This window comes from Pelobates fuscus, chromosome 3, assembly GCF_036172605.1.
Source record: "Pelobates fuscus isolate aPelFus1 chromosome 3, aPelFus1.pri, whole genome shotgun sequence".
NCBI lineage: Eukaryota > Metazoa > Chordata > Amphibia > Anura > Pelobatidae > Pelobates > Pelobates fuscus.
The window spans coordinates 72045209-72064642 of NC_086319.1; the positions used below are offsets into that span (position 1 = coordinate 72045209).

General features: G+C 40.9%; 1 protein-coding gene across 1 annotated transcript in view; it reads right to left on the reverse strand.

Moving 5' to 3' along the window:
• Positions 1-459: 459 nt before the first annotated feature.
• Positions 460-19434, reverse strand: part of NUP37 (nucleoporin 37) — a 45545-nt gene continuing 26570 nt past the window's right edge. Inside the window, exons 6-10 of the mRNA XM_063445178.1 lie at positions 12195-12285; positions 8648-8829; positions 8472-8522; positions 5922-6015; positions 460-616 (exon numbers count right to left, since the gene is read on the reverse strand). Coding sequence (XP_063301248.1) covers positions 503-616; positions 5922-6015; positions 8472-8522; positions 8648-8829; positions 12195-12285 — 532 coding nt within the window. The 3' untranslated portion in view covers positions 460-502. The remainder of the gene's footprint in view (positions 617-5921; positions 6016-8471; positions 8523-8647; positions 8830-12194; positions 12286-19434) is intronic.

Below are 19434 nucleotides of genomic sequence, written 5' to 3' on the forward strand. Positions count from 1 at the left end.
TAAAAAATCTAGAATTAAAATGGAGGAGATGAAGTTAAAGGATGTCTTTACTATTACAAACTTTTGTGTGTAAGGTTAATTATGCATACATTCCCAAAGCTCAATTTTAAAGGGATACTATAGTGCCAGGAATACAAAGCTGGAACTAGTTCCCTCTGCCTCCACCCCTCCCACTGCCGCGTTGAATAGTTATAAAAAAATAAAAATAAATGCAGATTGTAAGGATGTCCAGCGTCAGTTACCGGACCAAAAGTCTGTTAACATCCAGGAAGCGCATCTAGTGGCTGTCTGATAGACAGCCACTGGGGGCAGACTTAGTTCTGCAATGTAAACATTGCACTTTCTCTGGAACTGCGGTGTTTTACATTGCAGAACTAGGTGCAATGAGAGGAAGTGGTCTGGGTAGCTATAGTGTCCCTCTAATGCTATATATTAGAAATAAACCAAACAGCACATCAATTTCCATAATAATCTTTATTTTATAAAAACTCAACACAAATATTTACATTTCTGTAAACCAGAAATAAAGTTTGTGATTACCACCCACAACGCAGAGAGGAAGTGATCTGTGCCAGCTGAGTCCAGATCCCACAGGTACAGAGCCGATAAGAATAGGCTGGAATTTAAAACACAATAAGAAAACTTCAGATACATATTAACACATTTAATTAAAATTAAACAGCAATTCTGTGTATTGATAAATATTTAGAGATGTGACAGAATTTAATTATGTACTTTTTTATGTATTCGTTTGGTTTAATTTATACCCCCCATTTGTTTAGATATATACCTTATCTTGCAAACGTTTTAGAAAATTATCCCAGAAGGGGTAAATATCAATCTTGCAATAGGGGCAATAAAAGAAGAAAGATAAAAGACCCCACTCACAGGTAATTAGAAGCCACGGATTTACAAATTTGCTTTGAATCTAGAAGCCAGCTACAAAAGTTAGGAGCACGGTTTTTTAAACTTACAAGAATGTGTAAGCCTGTTCCTTCCGAAGCGGGCAGCGCATTCTGTAGGTAGGCAACAAGGGAGCTGTGGTCTTCTTGGTCTACTCCCTCACACACTGCTTAGTGAAGCCAAGGTTGGAGTGACATCATATTCCGGCTCCAGCATCACTAGGGGGCGTGTGAAAGAGCAAAGCATGGAGATCACAACCCCCTCACCACCTGCCGACAGAAAGCACAGCCGGCCACCTGCTTTGGAGGGAACAGGCTCACAAATCCTAGACACCAGGACTAAATTCCTATTCACCAAGGGGACCTGGGAGTTGTCGAGCCCGGTTAGTAAGCTGAGAACATAAGAACGTAGATACACTTTCCTGCTTTTTGCACCAGTTTAAAAATAGTGTGCATAGAGTACCACATAATTGTCAACAGAGTTTTGATTATATCTATTGGTTTCGCTCTTTGTTTTGTAACTATTTGTGAGACAGGCTGCATGGTGACTGCAGTATTAATGAGAGATGAAACCAGTCAAATAAAGTTGGCTAAGATTTAAAGGAAAACTCTGATCACCGCAACAACCTCATGTAAATTAAGTTGTTATGGTACCAGGAGGCACCCAGGTGCTATCTTACATCAAGGAGTTAAACTGTTCAAGAACGGTTTGGCCCCAAAGGCTGCCTCCAGCGCTGATCCTTATTCACCTGGCTTCTAAACTGAGTTTGACTGGAACCACGGAGTGCTGACAGGCAGGGACATTGCTGATTGGCAAGAGTGGTCAGCGGACACTATCTACTGTACAATACTAGAAGCAGCAGAGAAGCTTTAGCTGTGGGCAGAGCACTGTATTGTTACGCACACTGGGGAGAATGGGGACCAAAGACTCCCTGCGCCATACACAACCAGCAATGTTAACTTTGTCCAAAGTTGGACAGCATTCATTGGCTGAGAGTGAAAACCAAAGAAAAAAGTTACATGCACTCTTCCCAAATCCCTATACATATTTAAACAAATAGAGGCTATTTAGTTTCTCCAATGACCATGAGAGACTTTAGCCCACCTGCCATGTCAAGGCAAACCTCTCAGGTAGGACACTAACCTTTCACCTTGATTCCTAGAGCTACTGGCAAAGATCTCTCTAATGAGACAGAAATAAGTATTTTTTTTTTTTATATACACCCCTACATGCTTATTAACCCATAATAAGGAACACATGGGATGGGAGGCAGCATTGTAACATAGCTGTGTGATACAAAAGTGAATACAAATACAAAAAAACAAGTCCTATGCTCAAACTCCCATCACTCCTGGGCAGCAGCAACGACCATAGTACACATTTGTTTTTGTATATGATAGTGAAAATAGTTTCCACACAAAAAGGAGAGACCGCATTGGGAGTGTCACAATAACCTCTAAAGTGAGCTGTGGCAGTTATGGTGCTTAGAGTGTCTCTTTCATATGGAATATCGCTATAGTCTTGCAAGGTTATGTAAGGTCTTTTCTATATCAGCAAACATCCTGTTTTCAGAAATCATAGCTTTAATGCAATGAGTAATTGAAAAATAGGGAAAAAAGATTACAAAACAAAGGAAGATTTATAATTATTTATATAGTGCCATCAAATTCCGTAATTTTTCAAAATTGATTTTAGTCAGATTTATCAAAATATTATATTCTAAAAAGTGGTGCAAAGTCCTAAAAGTTGAGTAATCATCACTGGAATGTGTCTGCTTGTTCTACTGGTTACCATGCTGATTACTCAGCTTCTAGAAGTTTGCACCATTACTCGGACACAATATTTTGATACGTCACCCCAATAGTGAGGCACTGATTGGTGTTACAATAGTTTCATAACTTGTGCTAAATTTGGTCTAGACTTCTAACTAAATCAAATCGACGCACTAGTGTGCATTCCAAGAAAAATATAGTGTTACTTTAGTTACATAAGTTTTAATGGGAACAACTTAATATTTTGAATTGATATAGGATATTGAAATGTTTAAATACCCCACCCACACAACAGAAACCAACCCCAAAACACATACACACATCTATTCGCTATAGACAACTAAAATTGTCACCATATGCTATTCTATAATCTGTTCTGCTCTATCTGAATAAAATGTTTGGCACACAATGTTCTCTCCAATCCATCAGCAAGTCCTAAACACACAGATCATATCCTGACAAAGATTTGTAACAAGTACAGTTAGAAACATGTTGACTTTATGAACTAAATATTTCCTATTTATACATGCTTTCGTTTTAAAGGAAGGGTTTTCACAGCAATACAGTGCAACCCCTAGAGTTATTCCATATATATTTCCAATATAACATTTACAGATGGTGTATATCAGTGATGGTGAACATTTTGGAGTCAGAGTGCCCAAACCACAATACAAACCAACTTTTATTCCTCAAAGTGCCAACACGGCAATTATACACACGGACACTCACATATATACACTGACATTCACAGACACCCAGCCGGCCAGCTCTTGGGCCCCTAGGATACGAGGCTAACAAGGCAGTGCCGCCTAAGGCACCCTACCGATAACTTATGGCCACGTGCCCACAGAGAGGGCTCGGCAGGCAAGCTGTGGCACACATGCCATAGGTTCGCCATCACTGGTCTATATGCACAAAAAACAAATAGACCCAAGCAAAAGAGAAATGAACATAAATATTAAAAAAAAACAACAAAAAACAACATATGGGACAAAATACTTCCTTTGAAACCTTATGTGTTTAAAAAAAAATTATTTAAAGGAACACTATAGTCACCTAAACAACTTTAGCTTAATGAAGCAGTTTTAGTGTATAGATCATGCTCTGTATGTTTCACTGCTTAATTCACTGCCATTTAGAAGTTAAAGGACCACTCTAGTGCCAGGAAAACATACTAGTTTTCCTGGCACTAGAGTGCCCTGAGGGTGCCCCCACCCTCAGGGACCCACTCCTGCCGGGCTCTGGGGGGAGGAAGGGGTTAAACGTACCTCTTTCTCCAGCGCCGGGCGGGGAGCTTTCCTCCTCCTCTCCTCCTTCCTTGCGACGTCATCGGCTGAATGCGCATGCGCGGCAGGAGCCGCGCTCGCATTCAGCCGGTCGCATGGGAAAGCATTTACAATGCTTTCCTATGGACGCTTGCGTGCTCTCACTGTGATTTTCACAGTGAGAAGCACGCAAGCGCCTCTAGCGGCTGTCAATGAGACAGCCACTAGAGGTTTTGGAGGCTGGATTAACCCATTTTTTATAAACATAGCAGTTTCTCTGAAACTGCTATGTTTATAAAAAAAAGGGTTAATCCTAGAGGGACCTGGCACCCAGACCACCTCATTAAGCTGAAGTGGTCTGTCTGGGTGCCAAGAGTGGTCCTTTAAATCACGTTTTTGTTTTTGCAGCCCTTGTCACACCTAACCTGGCTCTGATTGACACAGCCTGCATGAAAAAAAAAAAAATGATTTCACTTTCAATCAGATATAATTTACCTTAAACAATTGTATCTCTTTCTCTGTAAATTGAACTTTAATCACATACAGGGGGCTCTTGCAGGGTCTAACAAGCTATAAACATAGCAGAGGATAGGAAACTCTAAATTAAACAGAATTTGCAATAAAGGAAGGATAAACTTTAGCTGACTCTTTACAGGAAGTGTTTAGGAAGGCAGTGCAAGTCACATGCAGGTAGGTGTGACTAGGGTTCATAAACAAAAAGTGATTTAATGCCTAAATGGCAGAGAAATGAGCAGTGAGACTGCAGGGACATATTTTGCACACCAAAACTGCTTCATTAAGCTAAAGTTGTTTTGGTGACTATAGTGTCCCTTTAATTTTAGATCAGATCTTATAGCACAGTGTTTGTCTGCAATGGAATACATATCAGTAGATAATTAAGAGGTACCAATTACAATTCACCTTGAGATGTATGACATGGTCTACTGTGCCATACCCGAAGTGTTTGCTTTATAAGCTCTTATCTCTTGCTCTGTTAATTGAGCTTTAATCATACACAGAAAGTTCAGTAGGCTATAAATTATTAGTTATACACAATGTGCAATTAAAAAAAATAAAATAAAAAAGGAAGCGTGTAGGTGTGACAAAATGCTGGTACGCCATCACTTGGGCATCAATTTGTTTGGGTGGGCTCTGGTGGGGAGCGGCCATTTAGACTGCACAGACTTAGACCTATTCACGACATGGAGAGACAAGATGGCGCCGAACCATGTGGGTGGGGGTTGGAACTTTCCCCTTTGTGACTAAGGGAGCCGAGTCACTTATTGTTGACTGTGTGTTAATACATTACATAATGCATAATGTTTTCCTGTGTATGCAAAGTAGGTGTTCTGTGATGCTGTGTCCTATTGGTTATTAATAGGCTTAGTGTGATTGGCTGTATGTTTAGGCCCAGTTTGATTGGTTGCTGTTCCAAACCTTTGTGTATTTATTAATGAGTTTACTTCTATACAAATACCTAAGTGTGTCTAATAAAGTTAGTTCCTGTTCTACCCTCAACCTGTGTGTGTCTACTGTTCTTGGGGGAGAGGTGTTAGCTGACTGAATCTTCGTGAACATCTGTGGTTTGGCTGGCGGGAAGAAGCTGTTCGGACGGGTGTGCTCAGTCGGAGCACAGGGTACCTGTCACAGTAGGTAGGCTGTATAAGTCACAACAAAGTAAAGTGTTGCTAGGGCTGTATAAACAAACTGATTTAACTCTGAAAACGGGAGTCAATTGAGCAGTGAGACTGCAAGGGCATGATACTTACACCAGAACTATTTCATTAAGCGAAGGTTATTTTGCCTAAAAGGTTAATTTAAATTGCAGACCAATATGATGTAATTTATTTAGAGAATGGTCAGTGTTAAAATACACCCTTCTCCATATCCAGTCAAAAAGCTGCATCTCATTAACATAAGGTTCAACCAAGAGCTGCATCACATATTAACATAAGATTCAACCATTATTTAACAACATTACCTGTGGATGTTTTAAATGATGAATAAGAATCTGAGTGTTTTTCTTTCCTGGATAGCCTGTGGTTGCAAATAGATTTTCACTACACCTTGACCACCTGAAAACAAATTATAGTAAAAAAAAGTCATTAACTATGTATACACCTACGTGAATAATAATCAGATAAACATGCCACAAGCTGAATAGGTCTGGGCCTTGGGGTGGCAAAAGCACCCACTATTTGCCACACCCCATCAATTACAAGAACTGTGAAAACAGTTGAGCACTCAATCACGTTCACTGGAAAGGAATCCCTTTATAAATGAAATCTTATTTATATATCCATTATCAAACAGTACATATGGTGCAAGGAACAGTTTGTTGGATTGGGCAGATTGGATCCCAAGTGGGCAAAGTATCTAGGGAGAGTACATTATGAGTTCATTTATTTATTGCTTGCATGCTCCCCCACAAGCTCCATGGACCTTTTCCAGCTTTTCAGTTAGACACGGGCAAAAAGCAGTTTAACCCCTTAAGGACCAAACTTCTGGAATAAAAGGGAATCATGACATGTCACACATGTCATGTGTCCTTAAGGGGTTAAGTGACACTATAGGCCCCCAGACCACTTCAGCTAATTGAAGTGGTCTGGGTGCTGTGCCCCTTTTACACTTAGTGCTGCAATGTAAAACATTGCAGTTCCAGAGAACTGCAATGTTTATATTGCAGCTCTAAGTCTGCCCTCAGTGGCTGTCTACCAGACAACCACTAGAGGACTTCCGGAATCGTAACAGACTTTTGGTCTATCTGATGCTGGACGTCCTCACGCTTTGCATGAGGACCTCAAGCGTCAGATTTTCCTCGATAGGAAAGCATTGATTCAGTGCTTTCCTATGGGGAGGTCTAATGCACGAGCGGCATTTGTGCATTATACCCACTCGTCACGGGACAGAGGAGGGGGCAGAGCTTCAACCCAGCACCTAGGGACATCAGCACTGGGATCAGGTAAGTAACTAAAGGGGTTTTAACACTTTATTTACCAGGTAAGTAGGGGGCGCGAGGGAGGCAGAGGGATCGGTAGTGCCAGAAATACAGCTTTGTTTTCCTGGCACTACAGTATCCCTTTAATGCTCTTCAGCAGGGCAGAGCTGCACACATATTTACAATAATGTAACCACGAATGTAGCATCTTTCAGATAAATGCATTGCTGAAGGGTGTGAATGGCAGATTTAAAATTACCTCCTGGTGATCCCGTCTCTTAAACGTAAATCGTGACAGAGCAGGAACGAGTGTGCATCAGAGTGTACAGCTCTAAGGCTGCACACTAGTTAGGCACGCTTGTATGCGAGTGTGGCTGAATATGTATCTATCTCTGTGAGCGCTGATGGTTATGTATATATACATGTCTTTTTGTATTTATTTATTTAATTATATATATATATATATATATATATATATATGTGTATATATATATATATATATATATATATATATACACACATATATATATAATTTTTTTCTATTTCTCACCCCCCTATATAGCACTGCTTTGCATGTTTGCACATTCTTAAAGGATATTTAAAGGTATAGCAGCATTCTCTTTGTATTTTTGCACATTTAAAGGGATATCACGTTTGAGATCTCCACTCATAGCACCTTTATAGGGATACTTTGTCTATTCCAGATTTAAAGGCATAGTACCATATATTTATATTTGTATTCTCTATTTAGTAGTATTTTAGCCACTAGTCACCTAGCCAGCTCCTGGTATTCCCACTCTTCTAGAGAGTTATTTTCCCATATATACATGTCTGTCTTAAATCATATATATTTGTGTGGTTAGTTATGCATGTTTATGAGCGTATGGCTTGTTATATATATGTGTATACAAGCACAAATTGTACACAGATTTGGTAAAGTGTATGATCTACTTTTTAGGAAGTATGTAATCTCACGTATTTCTCCTACACTTGACAATCTTGACAAAGGCTAGAGCTTAAGGCAAGCTCAATGTTCATTGAGAAGAGAAGTGGAGCTTTAATTACGCTCCACCCTATATCAAGAGTAGGAAAAATACCTAAAACAAAGTTGTCGCTATTTTCCCTTATGTTTTAAAAAGAAATAGATCCGAAATTAAGAAAAGAAGAAGAACAAATTCTGAAAGAGGAAGAGAAGAGGAAACAATACCACTCTTAGATAAGTTCTCATCTTTGTGACCTTCTGACATAAGGAGTGAGCTCATTCTTTTCATTTTTATAATATGAAGTGCCATGAAGTGATATTTTCTGTATCTCAAAATTCCCAGCTACTAGCCTCATTGGCAACTACCATTCAAGGGTTTCTAATCACAGATAAGTTTTTGCTCAAATACATCATATCGAAGCAAACAAACTATATGAACCAGCTGCTATTCAAATCTCACCGGTTTGCCAAGCTGACACACAGTTTTATTTCAAACATAGAAATTAAATAGACAGTGAATACATTTTACGTACAAAAATCAACTCATGTAAATCTAAGGTTTTTTTCATATTTTTTTTGCGATGTACACAAACACTTTAATAATGGTATACCTGAATAATCTTGCTCTATCAGCATGGACAGGCTTATTGTTTTGAGGATAGCTGCAATAAAATAAAATAAAGTCAAACATGTTGAACCCAAAACCTCTTCAGTTCGAAGAGCATACTATAAATATATTAAAAGATATAATTTTAGAACTCAAGTAGGAATCCGAATATTAAAGTACCTGGAACGCGGCATCTCCCATATGATCCAGTCATTTCCTGCCACTGCTCCTACCCTGAAAGGGTTTTTTAAACACCAGTCAGCTGACATAAGAGGAACTTGCACAGATTCGAGCGACAAAATGGCCTGATGTGTAAGCAAATCATAGAAACGTATAGTTCCTGTTTTTTCTGCTACCATCAACTGGAAGGAGGGAAAACAAAACTTTTTTATGTTGTACACATAATTTTGGGATCTTATGCTTATGAAATGTGTCCATATAAGGAGTTACAAAGTATAATTGCAGCTTTATTTTATATCAGTGTCAATTGCAAGACAAAATGAACAGTTATATAACTCCACCTTGGTACTGCGAGGCGGTTTAGTTCCCTTCCTTTTTTGCCTAGAGTGCTTGCTAATGCCATGCATATGCCCTGCCTACCAATGCTTTTCTACAAGGAACATTGAATTAGCTGGGAAATCAACACTAATGAGCGCAGAGCTGCAGCGAAAGATCTTCTTAATGCTAGGTAAGAGACATTTTTTTTTTTTACATTTTCATTTTGCATCATGACAGATTTTTAAGGTACAGCATGGGCATACAATACAAAAATTATCTTGACCTCACAGTGCTGACCCTGCTAATGTCAGAAAGGCATGTATCCAGCTAGAGAACCATGTAAGGAATGCTCCAGTAAGGGGAGATAAATAAATAAAACACAGCTCCCACCTGAGCTGTCAGTTAGGAAACCATAATTCTCAATTCCTGTTTACTTATATAAATTTTGTATAACGTATGTTTACATTGTGTGCATGTTGTCTACTTATCTCATAAACCTCTGGATCAAACAGCAAAAAGAATAAAAATATCCTGACTGATGAGCCTCTTGATGCTATTGATATTTTTAACGCATTTTCTATGTGCATTAACTGGGGAGACTAGCTCCCTTATTACTACTGGCAGTTTATAGTGTTAACATTTTAGGAGGGTTATATGACATATAACAAGTAACTGACAGACACAGATGTTGACAGATTCAATAGTCGAAGAGGGCTCTATTCAAATGAGCTTACAATTTGGGAGGAATTGAGATAAAGGATGTATTGGGCAGAGAGATTAACATGTTTTTTATATGAATATGGTAGGGCTCCACAAATCCCGGGGGCCTAAGAATTTTGTCCTAGCGTCTGAGATTGGTCAACCTGTTCCCTCCTCAATGCCCGTGCAGCTCTCTGTGCGCCGGTGTAACAGGAGGAAGTGAAGGGATCTCTATTTTCTTCCTCCCGTCGTTGAGACTGCACAGGTAAATGACAAGCTGGCAGGGGAGAAGCTAAAGTCTGCTCTGCTTGCTGTCCGCACCCCATTCCACAGAGCCGGCCTCCAGTCTGCCCCCATTACTCAGAGATTGTCCGTCCCAGTCCGCTCCCCTGCACAGCCTCATCACCGGGAGGAAGTCATTACAGTTCCCTTCACTTCCTCCCGGCGCACATGAGAGCTGCACGGAGCTGTAGAGACAGAAGGATAGGGAGTCTGCTCCAGAGGCAGCCAGCTCCCATCAGCCGCTCCCATCAACCGCAGCCAGCCTCACTAATCCAATGTCACTTGCAGCCCAGTCCCACTGGACCTCAGGAAAGTCACCCTCCTGAGCCCAAAAGGTAGGAAACAGGAAGGTGGCTAATAATATGTTTGTTTTTCATTTATGTGTGTATTTGTTTGTGTGTATCAAATAATGATAAATACTTTGTGTGTGAGAGAATGTGTGTGTATCAGTGAATGAGTATGCTTATGTTACCAGCCCCCTCTGATCCCATGGGAATGTTTTTACTCACCTTTTTTCCGACACATTGCCGGTCTTGCCTCAGCTGGCCCATAGCGGAGATAATCAATTTCCAATCAAGCATCTCCTCATAGGGATGCATTATATCAATGCATCTCTGTGGGAAACTTTCAGTGCCTCCATGCAGAGTGTGGAGACGCTGAATGAACTAGGAGACACCTGAGAGACTGCCACTAGAGGGGTTTCAATGCAGTAATGTGTACACTGCCTTTTCTTTGAAAAGGCAGAGTTTACATTGAAAAGCCTGCAGGATAGGCTATTGACATCAGAACCACTACATTAAGCTGTAGTAGTTCTGGTGACTATAGTGTTCCTTTAAAAAAAATATTTTTGTCTTTGGAATACAAAAAGCTCCTAACATTTTTTTTAAGCTGGCTCCTAGATTGAAAGCAAATCGGTCAAGCCCTGGATTATGGTAGTGCATTCCATAGGAATCATGCAGTCCCCAAGAAATCATGTAAGTGAGACATGGCAATGTGACAATGAGCAGAGGAAAAGAGAAGGTCACTGACAGAGTTTAACAAGAAAACTTTGAGAATTAAAAAGGAAATGCAATAAGATGTCAGTGTTCATAATTGGATCATGAATGGTATAGTAAGCCAATAGAAGGACTGGAAAAGAAATGAGGGGTGAAAGAAGTGGTGAGTGAGAAATAAGTCTAGTTGCAGCATTCATAAGCTATTGCAGTGGGACAATGCAGGTTTTGGGAGGACTGATAAGAAGTAGCTTGCAATATTAAGTTATGAAATAATAACTTCATAAACAAGTGCCTTACTAGCATCTTGCATTAGATATAGGTCAATATATTCAATTCTTTCAACGGGTGGGGTAGGGTAATGAGTGGCCCACTGACTTGTAAGGAGCTAGACAAAGGAGGTGGAGTGTTTAAAGAAGGAAAGAGGAGTATTGAAAAGATTGAGCTGTAGAAAATGGGTCATTTAATTAGAGACTGAAGAGAGACAGTAAGGGATGTGTTCCAGGCTAGATATAATCAGAGTATAGATGATTCTGAAATCCAAAGGAGCTAATGAGGTTTCCAATAAAGGCAGTATAAAGAGGAAACAAAAAAGGGTCTTTTAGGGACTCCAAATGAGACCGTTAGTTTGGCGAAAGTGGTGCCAGAAAAGAAGACGCTAAGTGAGTGTTGGTGGAAGGCAAGAGGAGAATCAAGAAAGAATGGTGCTGCAACGGACAACGTTATTGACAGTGTCAAAAGCGGCAGAAAGCTTCAGGTGACTTGAAAGGGAATAAGTGAGTAAATCATCAGTTGATTCTGTATAATTAAACATTGATATTCCTTTGGGTGGGTCATTAATCCTAAACTACCAGATACCTAATATGCTGCTGACTTGTATTGAAGCATTTTTCCTCAATGTAATTTTAAAGTTTCAAAGTTTAAATAAAAACAAATTGACATTAAGTGGCATGTTGCTACTTGAATGAGCATGGTACCTTGTGAGTAGATAACCTGCACAAACTAAAAAAAACAGGTGAGAAAACAGAAAATCTATCAGCTAGTTTTCAAGAACATTAACTGAAGTTGGAAATATTGCACCCAGACGGAAGAAAAAAACACAACAACTGTGTTTAAAAAATGTTATGCCCTGTATATTGGAAAGGAATTCATATCGGAGTTAAAAACTAATTATTTTGTTATTCAAAAGTACACAGAACTCTTTAGAGGGAACATGCTGAAGTTCTGAAAAAAAAAGGTACTATTAAAGCACTTACCTTCGAAGATTCTTCTGGGTGCCATGCCACACTCATTCCTGGGGATCGTAACATAAACATAGCAGTCTGACCTTTTCCTATATTCCACATTCTTAAAAAAATATAAAATACATATATGTATTGAGAAGATGCAACACAAATATTTATAGTGATGCATCAAACAAATAAATAAAACCCCACACATATCTATCTATCTATAAGTGACCCACTAGATGTCAGTGTCTATATATGGGTGCATGATGATATATATAAAAATAAATAAAGGGGGCAATTAAACGCAGAACAAAAGATTTACCTCTCCTTTCCCCATTACACCCGCTCTTTAAAAGTATGGGTCTCTCACATGAAACAGGTACATCCTAAATCCATTCCTGCAGGCATTGTGAATGTCTCAACAAAAGTATCCAACTAGTTTGTTAAAAAGAAAAATTTGGGCAGAGACTGACGATGATCTTGGTGGCCCTCCTCTGAGATTAAGTGGGCATGTACATTGACTAATTGTAGACATAATGGACTCTACAATACACTATTGGTTCCAGCACTGTTTGAGTAAGTTAACCCAAGCAGCCAAAAAGCTTTTCACAAAGCCTGTGGAGGTGGATTTGAATAAAAAGATCAATAACATTTTCTTTTGCAGGGTGTAAAAAAGTAATGTGGGTTGGTTACATCAAGACATAAAGGAAAACACAACAAACAAAAAGCTCTTTAGACATATTCAATTAAGTAGGCTGGATAATTCAAAGTTTTTATGATGTTTCAGCTTTTCTGCTGTAATGTGGAAAGGTAATATCTATACCATTATTTTTGTCATCTAATGCATTCATAGTAATAAGTACATTTAAGGATTTCTGTGTATTTATTACATATATATTAACTCGAAAACAGATTTTTTTTTCCAGTAATAAACTGTGTGCCATTACATACAATATGAGAAAACAATGCTGTATATTCTATGTACTGTGGCTCTCAATCTGCAACCCGTGCAGCACAGGGACATGTATGTACTGAGCTAGCGGAGTGATGAGATTTATCATCCATGGTTACTGGCTGCTGGCTCTTACTAGTGGATGGAGTGAGAATTTACTTGAGTAATAGTAAAATAAGTGTTATGGGAAATATATGCAATCTCTGGGTTTTAGAAATATTACTAACGATAGTAAATTCTGATGATCTCAACCAAAGAGGCAAGCCGAGGGGCAGAGCCAAACACCACCCTGGCCAATCAGCTGCTCCGCAAAGATGCACTGAATCAAAAGTTCTGTGTCCTCATGCAGACGGTGGAGACACTGTAATGTAAACCAGGGATATGCTATCCTGACCAGAACAACTACATTAAGCTGTAGTTGTTCTGGTGACTATAGTATCCCTTTAAATACTACTGTGCATATGCTCAGCCTGCATTAGGTGTCTAATCAACAACATAACATTTTCAATATAAATTCTTGCGTACGCAAATCTATCTATACCCTTTCATCAACTGCGTGATATGTCTAAATACGTCTGCAAGTATCTTCTCTGCTTCCTTACCTAAACATACCTCATCTCACCATCCTTCCTTGTGCTCCTTTACAGTATTGCTCTCACTGCCCTTGGCATCCTAGAACTAGTCCACCTCCCATATCACCTCCTTTTTACAAATATAAAAAAATCTACCTGAAAATGGCAAGCATATAGGCATGGAAACTGGGAAAAGATGCTAGGAATCTCCGAATATAAGTGGATGGCAGAGCCTATAACTATCACATTGAAGATTTTTAAATACATTTTTAAAACTTTGTTAATATGGAGACTGACAAGTTGAAGCCTGGTCCTGTGTCTTGATGCAGCTCAAGTCAATAAAGTACAATTCTTTTAAATCGACATATGACTAAATGCCAGACAAAACTACAGAATTAAGCTGTGCTTCACCAAAAGCTATTAAATACTTGTCAAGCAAAAGAGAGTAAATGTAACTGCTTGACTGTTTTTCCTTAAGCTACGTATACAAGCTGTAGACACTGTTAAGGGCCTCGTATAACAAGAGAAGTGATCTAAAGTTAAGAATAACAAGAGCAAGCTGACCTTTTGGAAATGGTCTTAATGTTCTTTTACAAAGTATTCTGCTTTTTATGTATTTGGCAATATTTATTGGTTCTTGTCCAATGTCATAATACTTTCTCAACATTGAAACAATCACCAAACAGGCTGGATGAGTAGCAACCTCTGACAAATTTAGCCATTACTTTAATATGGATTATACTGGTTCTCAAAAAGGGAACTGTGAGATTATAACATTAAGTCGTAACAGTTTATTTAATTACGTATATCAGAAAGCAGTTTTATGTTTCCTTATAGGTTTTGCAGAGAAGCACGAGAGATCAAGCAAGCATCTGTAACCAAAGTTTCTAACTAAATGTGAGAAATTGATACTTCATAATGGACTGCAGTGGTATTGAAATCTAAAGCAAACTAAAGAAAAACTGGAAAATGTGATGTTGCTGAACACATATTGGGGGTTTCTTTGTCAGTAACACATAACAGGAACTGAGAATCCATGCCTACAGTACAATGTGAGAGAAAAATAACAACAACAAAAAAACGACTACCCAAAAGTTTGACAAAGACTGGTAGTAGAATTAGTGCATGGAAAGTGTTAAAATACCACAATTTGAAATACCCTAGGGTGTATACTTTTAAAAAAGATATGGTTTGATAGGGGTAAATTACATTGGCCGGCTTAAAAAATGTCCCAAATAGGACATGGGTGCATGATGACCAGCTAAGAAAATCCCAAGTTGGAAAACTGGAATGTGCACCCTCCAAATAAGGTATTTTATCCCCCATAGAACCCGACCCACCTATACATGGAGGGTGTCACTGTACTCAGGAGATGTTGCTGAACACATATTGGGGTGTTCTTTGGTAGTAACCCTTAAAGTTCTCTGTATTCTTAAATGTGTGTGAAAAAAACAAAAATCACCCAATTTAAATATTTGTTTTTTTTTTCATTTGGGATAGATTGTTGGTAAAATGGTTGCATGAAAAGAGTCAAAATAGGTTGTCTTTTATATTAAAAAAAAAAAAAAAATAATAATAAATTTTTTTTTATATATATACATGTGAAGGGTTATTCAGGGATTCTTGACAGATATCAGTGTTACAATGTAAATTGCGTTAATTTTAGGGGGAAATGGTTTGGAAATAGCAAAGTGCTACTTGTGCTTATAGCCCTATAACTTTCCAAAAAAAGCTAAGAACATGTTAAACTATGTAGAAACTATTTAGCATGGGTGTTTTTTGGAAGTTGTAAATCCATAAGAGATTTTGGCGGTCAAAATTTGAAAAAGTGGGGGCGTGGCCTGACTGTGAAGCTGTACAGTCGCACAAGCTTTGAGCTCCTGGGCCTGGGCCAGGGCCTAAATACCGGCTGAAACCCGGGGCAAACCAACTAATTTTGAACCCCCACTCACCACAACTTGCCACGCAGACTCTGGCGAACCAGGGGATACCTCACACGCCCAGTATACCCGCCAAATAACTGAGCTGAAGCCTGGGGCCTACGCCAAGCAGGGCAAGGGAGCGACGTCCGCTCTCCCGGCCAACAAACACACGCAGCACCCGGCTGCCCCCCCCCTCTAGGATCGGTGGGGGTTATCCCGGTCCAACTCGTCTCGAGTGGCATGTCTCAGTGGGCCCAAAAGGCGGACATCAGCCCCAACCACGCACCATGCTTACAGGCAGCCCACCGCACAAAAATGGCGGACGCGCAATCTTGGGAGTGGGGGGGGGAATGTAGACCTCTGACACACAGCCCCAGCACAAACGATCTCCTCACCACCCGCTTGAATGAGCTGTGTGAGGCCTTCTGGGCACGGATCGAGGCCCGACGCACAGCGGAGCCGCCCCAGCTGCGGTTGAGCGGGAACACGGAGGGTCGACAAGGCAACATCGGCCGGAGTGGAACTAGGCTACCCTCAAGCACAGCCGCTGAAAAGCAGTCCACAACTCTCCACAACTGCCCATCTGGGCCGAGGGCCATCAGGGGAACAACCCCGGCGCATCACCCACGCATGCGGAGACCTGCCCGTCGACCACGGCGCCACACCATCACCAAGGCCTCCAGACCTGTCCCGACGGAAGGACCCGGTCTTCAGAAGTCCCCGCGTCCGTGGCTACAGGATGACGGCCCAGCTTCCGGCCCGGAGCTGTAGGGCGCAACCGGTTCGCACCTGGCCAACCGCTGAACCTCAGATGCTGCAGGCACGGTTCCCACCTGAAGGAATGGGGTAACTAATCAGCAAACAGTATTCTTAAATGTGTGTGAAAAAAACAAAAATCACCCAATTTAAATATTTGTTTTTTTTTTCATTTGGGATAGATTGTTGGTAAAATGGTTGCATGAAAAGAGTCAAAATAGGTTGTCTTTTATATTAAAAAAAAAAAAAAATAATAATAAATTTTTTTTTATATATACATGTGAAGGGTTATTCAGGGATTCTTGACAGATATCAGTGTTACAATGTAAATTGCGTTAATTTTAGGGGGAAATGGTTTGGAAATAGCAAAGTGCTACTTGTGCTTATAGCCCTATAACTTTCCAAAAAAAGCTAAGAACATGTTAAACTATGTAGAAACTATTTAGCATGGGTGTTTTTTGGAAGTTGTAAATCCATAAGAGATTTTGGCGGTCAAAATTTGAAAAAGTGGGGGCGTGGCCTGACTGTGAAGCTGTACAGTCGCACAAGCTTTGAGCTCCTGGGCCTGGGCCAGGGCCTAAATACCGGCTGAAACCCGGGGCAAACCAACTAATTTTGAACCCCCACTCACCACAACTTGCCACGCAGACTCTGGCGAACCAGGGGATACCTCACACGCCCAGTATACCCGCCAAATGACTGAGCTGAAGCCTGGGGCCTACGCCAAGCAGGGCAAGGGAGCGACGTCCGCTCTCCCGGCCAACAAACACACGCAGCACCCGGCTGCCCCCCCCTCTAGGATCGGTGGGGGTTATCCCGGTCCAACTCGTCTCGAGTGGCATGTCTCAGTGGGCCCAAAAGGCGGACATCAGCCCCAACCACGCACCATGCTTACAGGCAGCCCACCGCACAAAAATGGCGGACGCGCAATCTTGGGAGTGGGGGGGGGGATGTAGACCTCCGACACACAGCCCCAGCACAAACGATCTCCTCACCACCCGCTTGAATGAGCTGTGTGAGGCCTTCTGGGCACGGATCGAGGCCCGACGCACAGCGGAGCCGCCCCAGCTGCGGTTGAGCGGGAACACGGAGGGTCGACAAGGCAACATCGGCCGGAGTGGAACTAGGCTACCCTCAAGCACAGCCGCTGAAAAGCAGTCCACAACTCTCCACAACTGCCCATCTGGGCCGAGGGCCATCCGGGGAACAACCCCGGCGCATCACCCACGCATGCGGAGACCTGCCCGTCGACCACGGCGCCACACCATCACCAAGGCCTCCAGACCTGTCCCGACGGAAGGACCCGGTCTTCAGAAGTCCCCGCGTCCGTGGCTACAGGATGACGGCCCAGCTACCGGCCCGGAGCTGTAGGGCGCAACCGGTTCGCACCTGGCCAACCGCTGAACCTCAGATGCTGCAGGCACGATTCCCACCTGAAGGAATGGGGTAACTAATCAGCAAACAGGCGGTCATCCTCCGCCCCACGCTCATAAATGAACGCTACCCAGACACCCATGAACATGGATTCCACAAAACATGACATACATGTCTCCTCTCAAGCACATAAGCACCAGTACCAGATATACTGCTCAGACATTTGTTTATCTTGCCTGTTACTCACCAAAACATATTTAACGCTACCCAGTCTCGCACCACAACACCTAAGCTGTAATATACACCAGCACTCTATATCACCCCTATCTGAGCCTCCAGTAAGTGCAGATACACATACTCACACAGGGCCCATGGAGGTACACTTGACATAGATAAGCAAGTTCAAGTCCAATCAGTTCAACCTACATATGCATGCCTTCTTAGTCGTGTAACTTAATTCTATCTCTTTGTGACACAGCGGAAAGTTTAAGCCTGGTTTAGAAATACTAATATGCAATGTTTCCATGTCACTGTCTCATCAAAATGTCAGTATGTATGCTGCAGATTCCATAGCATTGTTGGCTTACATTATGGTCTTATTATTTAAAAAAAAAAAATTGAAAAAGTGCTCTCCCCCCCATCTTATTTTATAATTTTTTTATAGTAAATTATATGATGAAAATAATAGCATCCTTGGAAAGACCATTTAATGGCGAGAAAAATGGTATATAATATGTGTGGGTAGAGTAAATGAGTAAGAGGAAAATTACAGCTAAAACAAACACTGCAGAAATGTAAAAAGAGTCCTGGTCCTTAACGGTAAGAAAATTTAAAAACAGTCTGGTCCCTAAGGGGTTAAAGGAACACTAACATGTATTCCTAACCCTAGTGTTTAACCCACCATTTAGGTAGCTTGCCCCCTTCCCACCCCCAGAAAAACTACATTAAGCTGTTCTGGTGACTATAGTGTCCCTTTAAATAATGTGCAATCTATGCATATTGAAATGAAAAATACATTCAAAACACTGATTTGTGGTGTGGTTCTTCTACAAGCTATTTGGAAGTGAAGGAGTTAATTACAATTTTCAACAGCTGCTTTTTTTTTTTTTTTTTAATATGTATTCTAGGTAAATTTGTCAAACTCTGTCCTATGTGTCCTTACTGAGTGAAAGTGTAACCGCACATTTTCACAAACTTGATAATGAACGTGTTGGACTCTTGCTCTTCTCTTACTAAAAGGGACACTACAGTCACCAGAACAACTACAGCTTATTGAATTTGTTCTGGTGAGTAGAATCATTACCTTCAGGCTTTTTGCTGTAAGCACGGTCTTTTCAGAGAAAATGCAGTGTTTACATTACAGCCTAGTGATAACTTCACTGGCCCCTCCTCAGATGGCTGTTGGAGATCCTTCCTGGGTCATTGCTGCCTAAAATGCATCCAAACATTCAGTATCTCCTCTCTCTGCATGCAGACACTGAACTTTCCTCAGAGATTCATTGATTCAATTAATCTCTATTATTATTATTTTATTATTTATATAGCGCCATCAGATTCAGTAGCGCTGATTGGCCAGGGCTGTGTTTGACTTGTGCTGGCTCTGGACCTGATTTGACTCCTTGTCAGTCTCAGCCAATCCTATAGAGAAGCATTGTGATTTGATCAGGCCACCTCTTCTGATGATGTCAGCA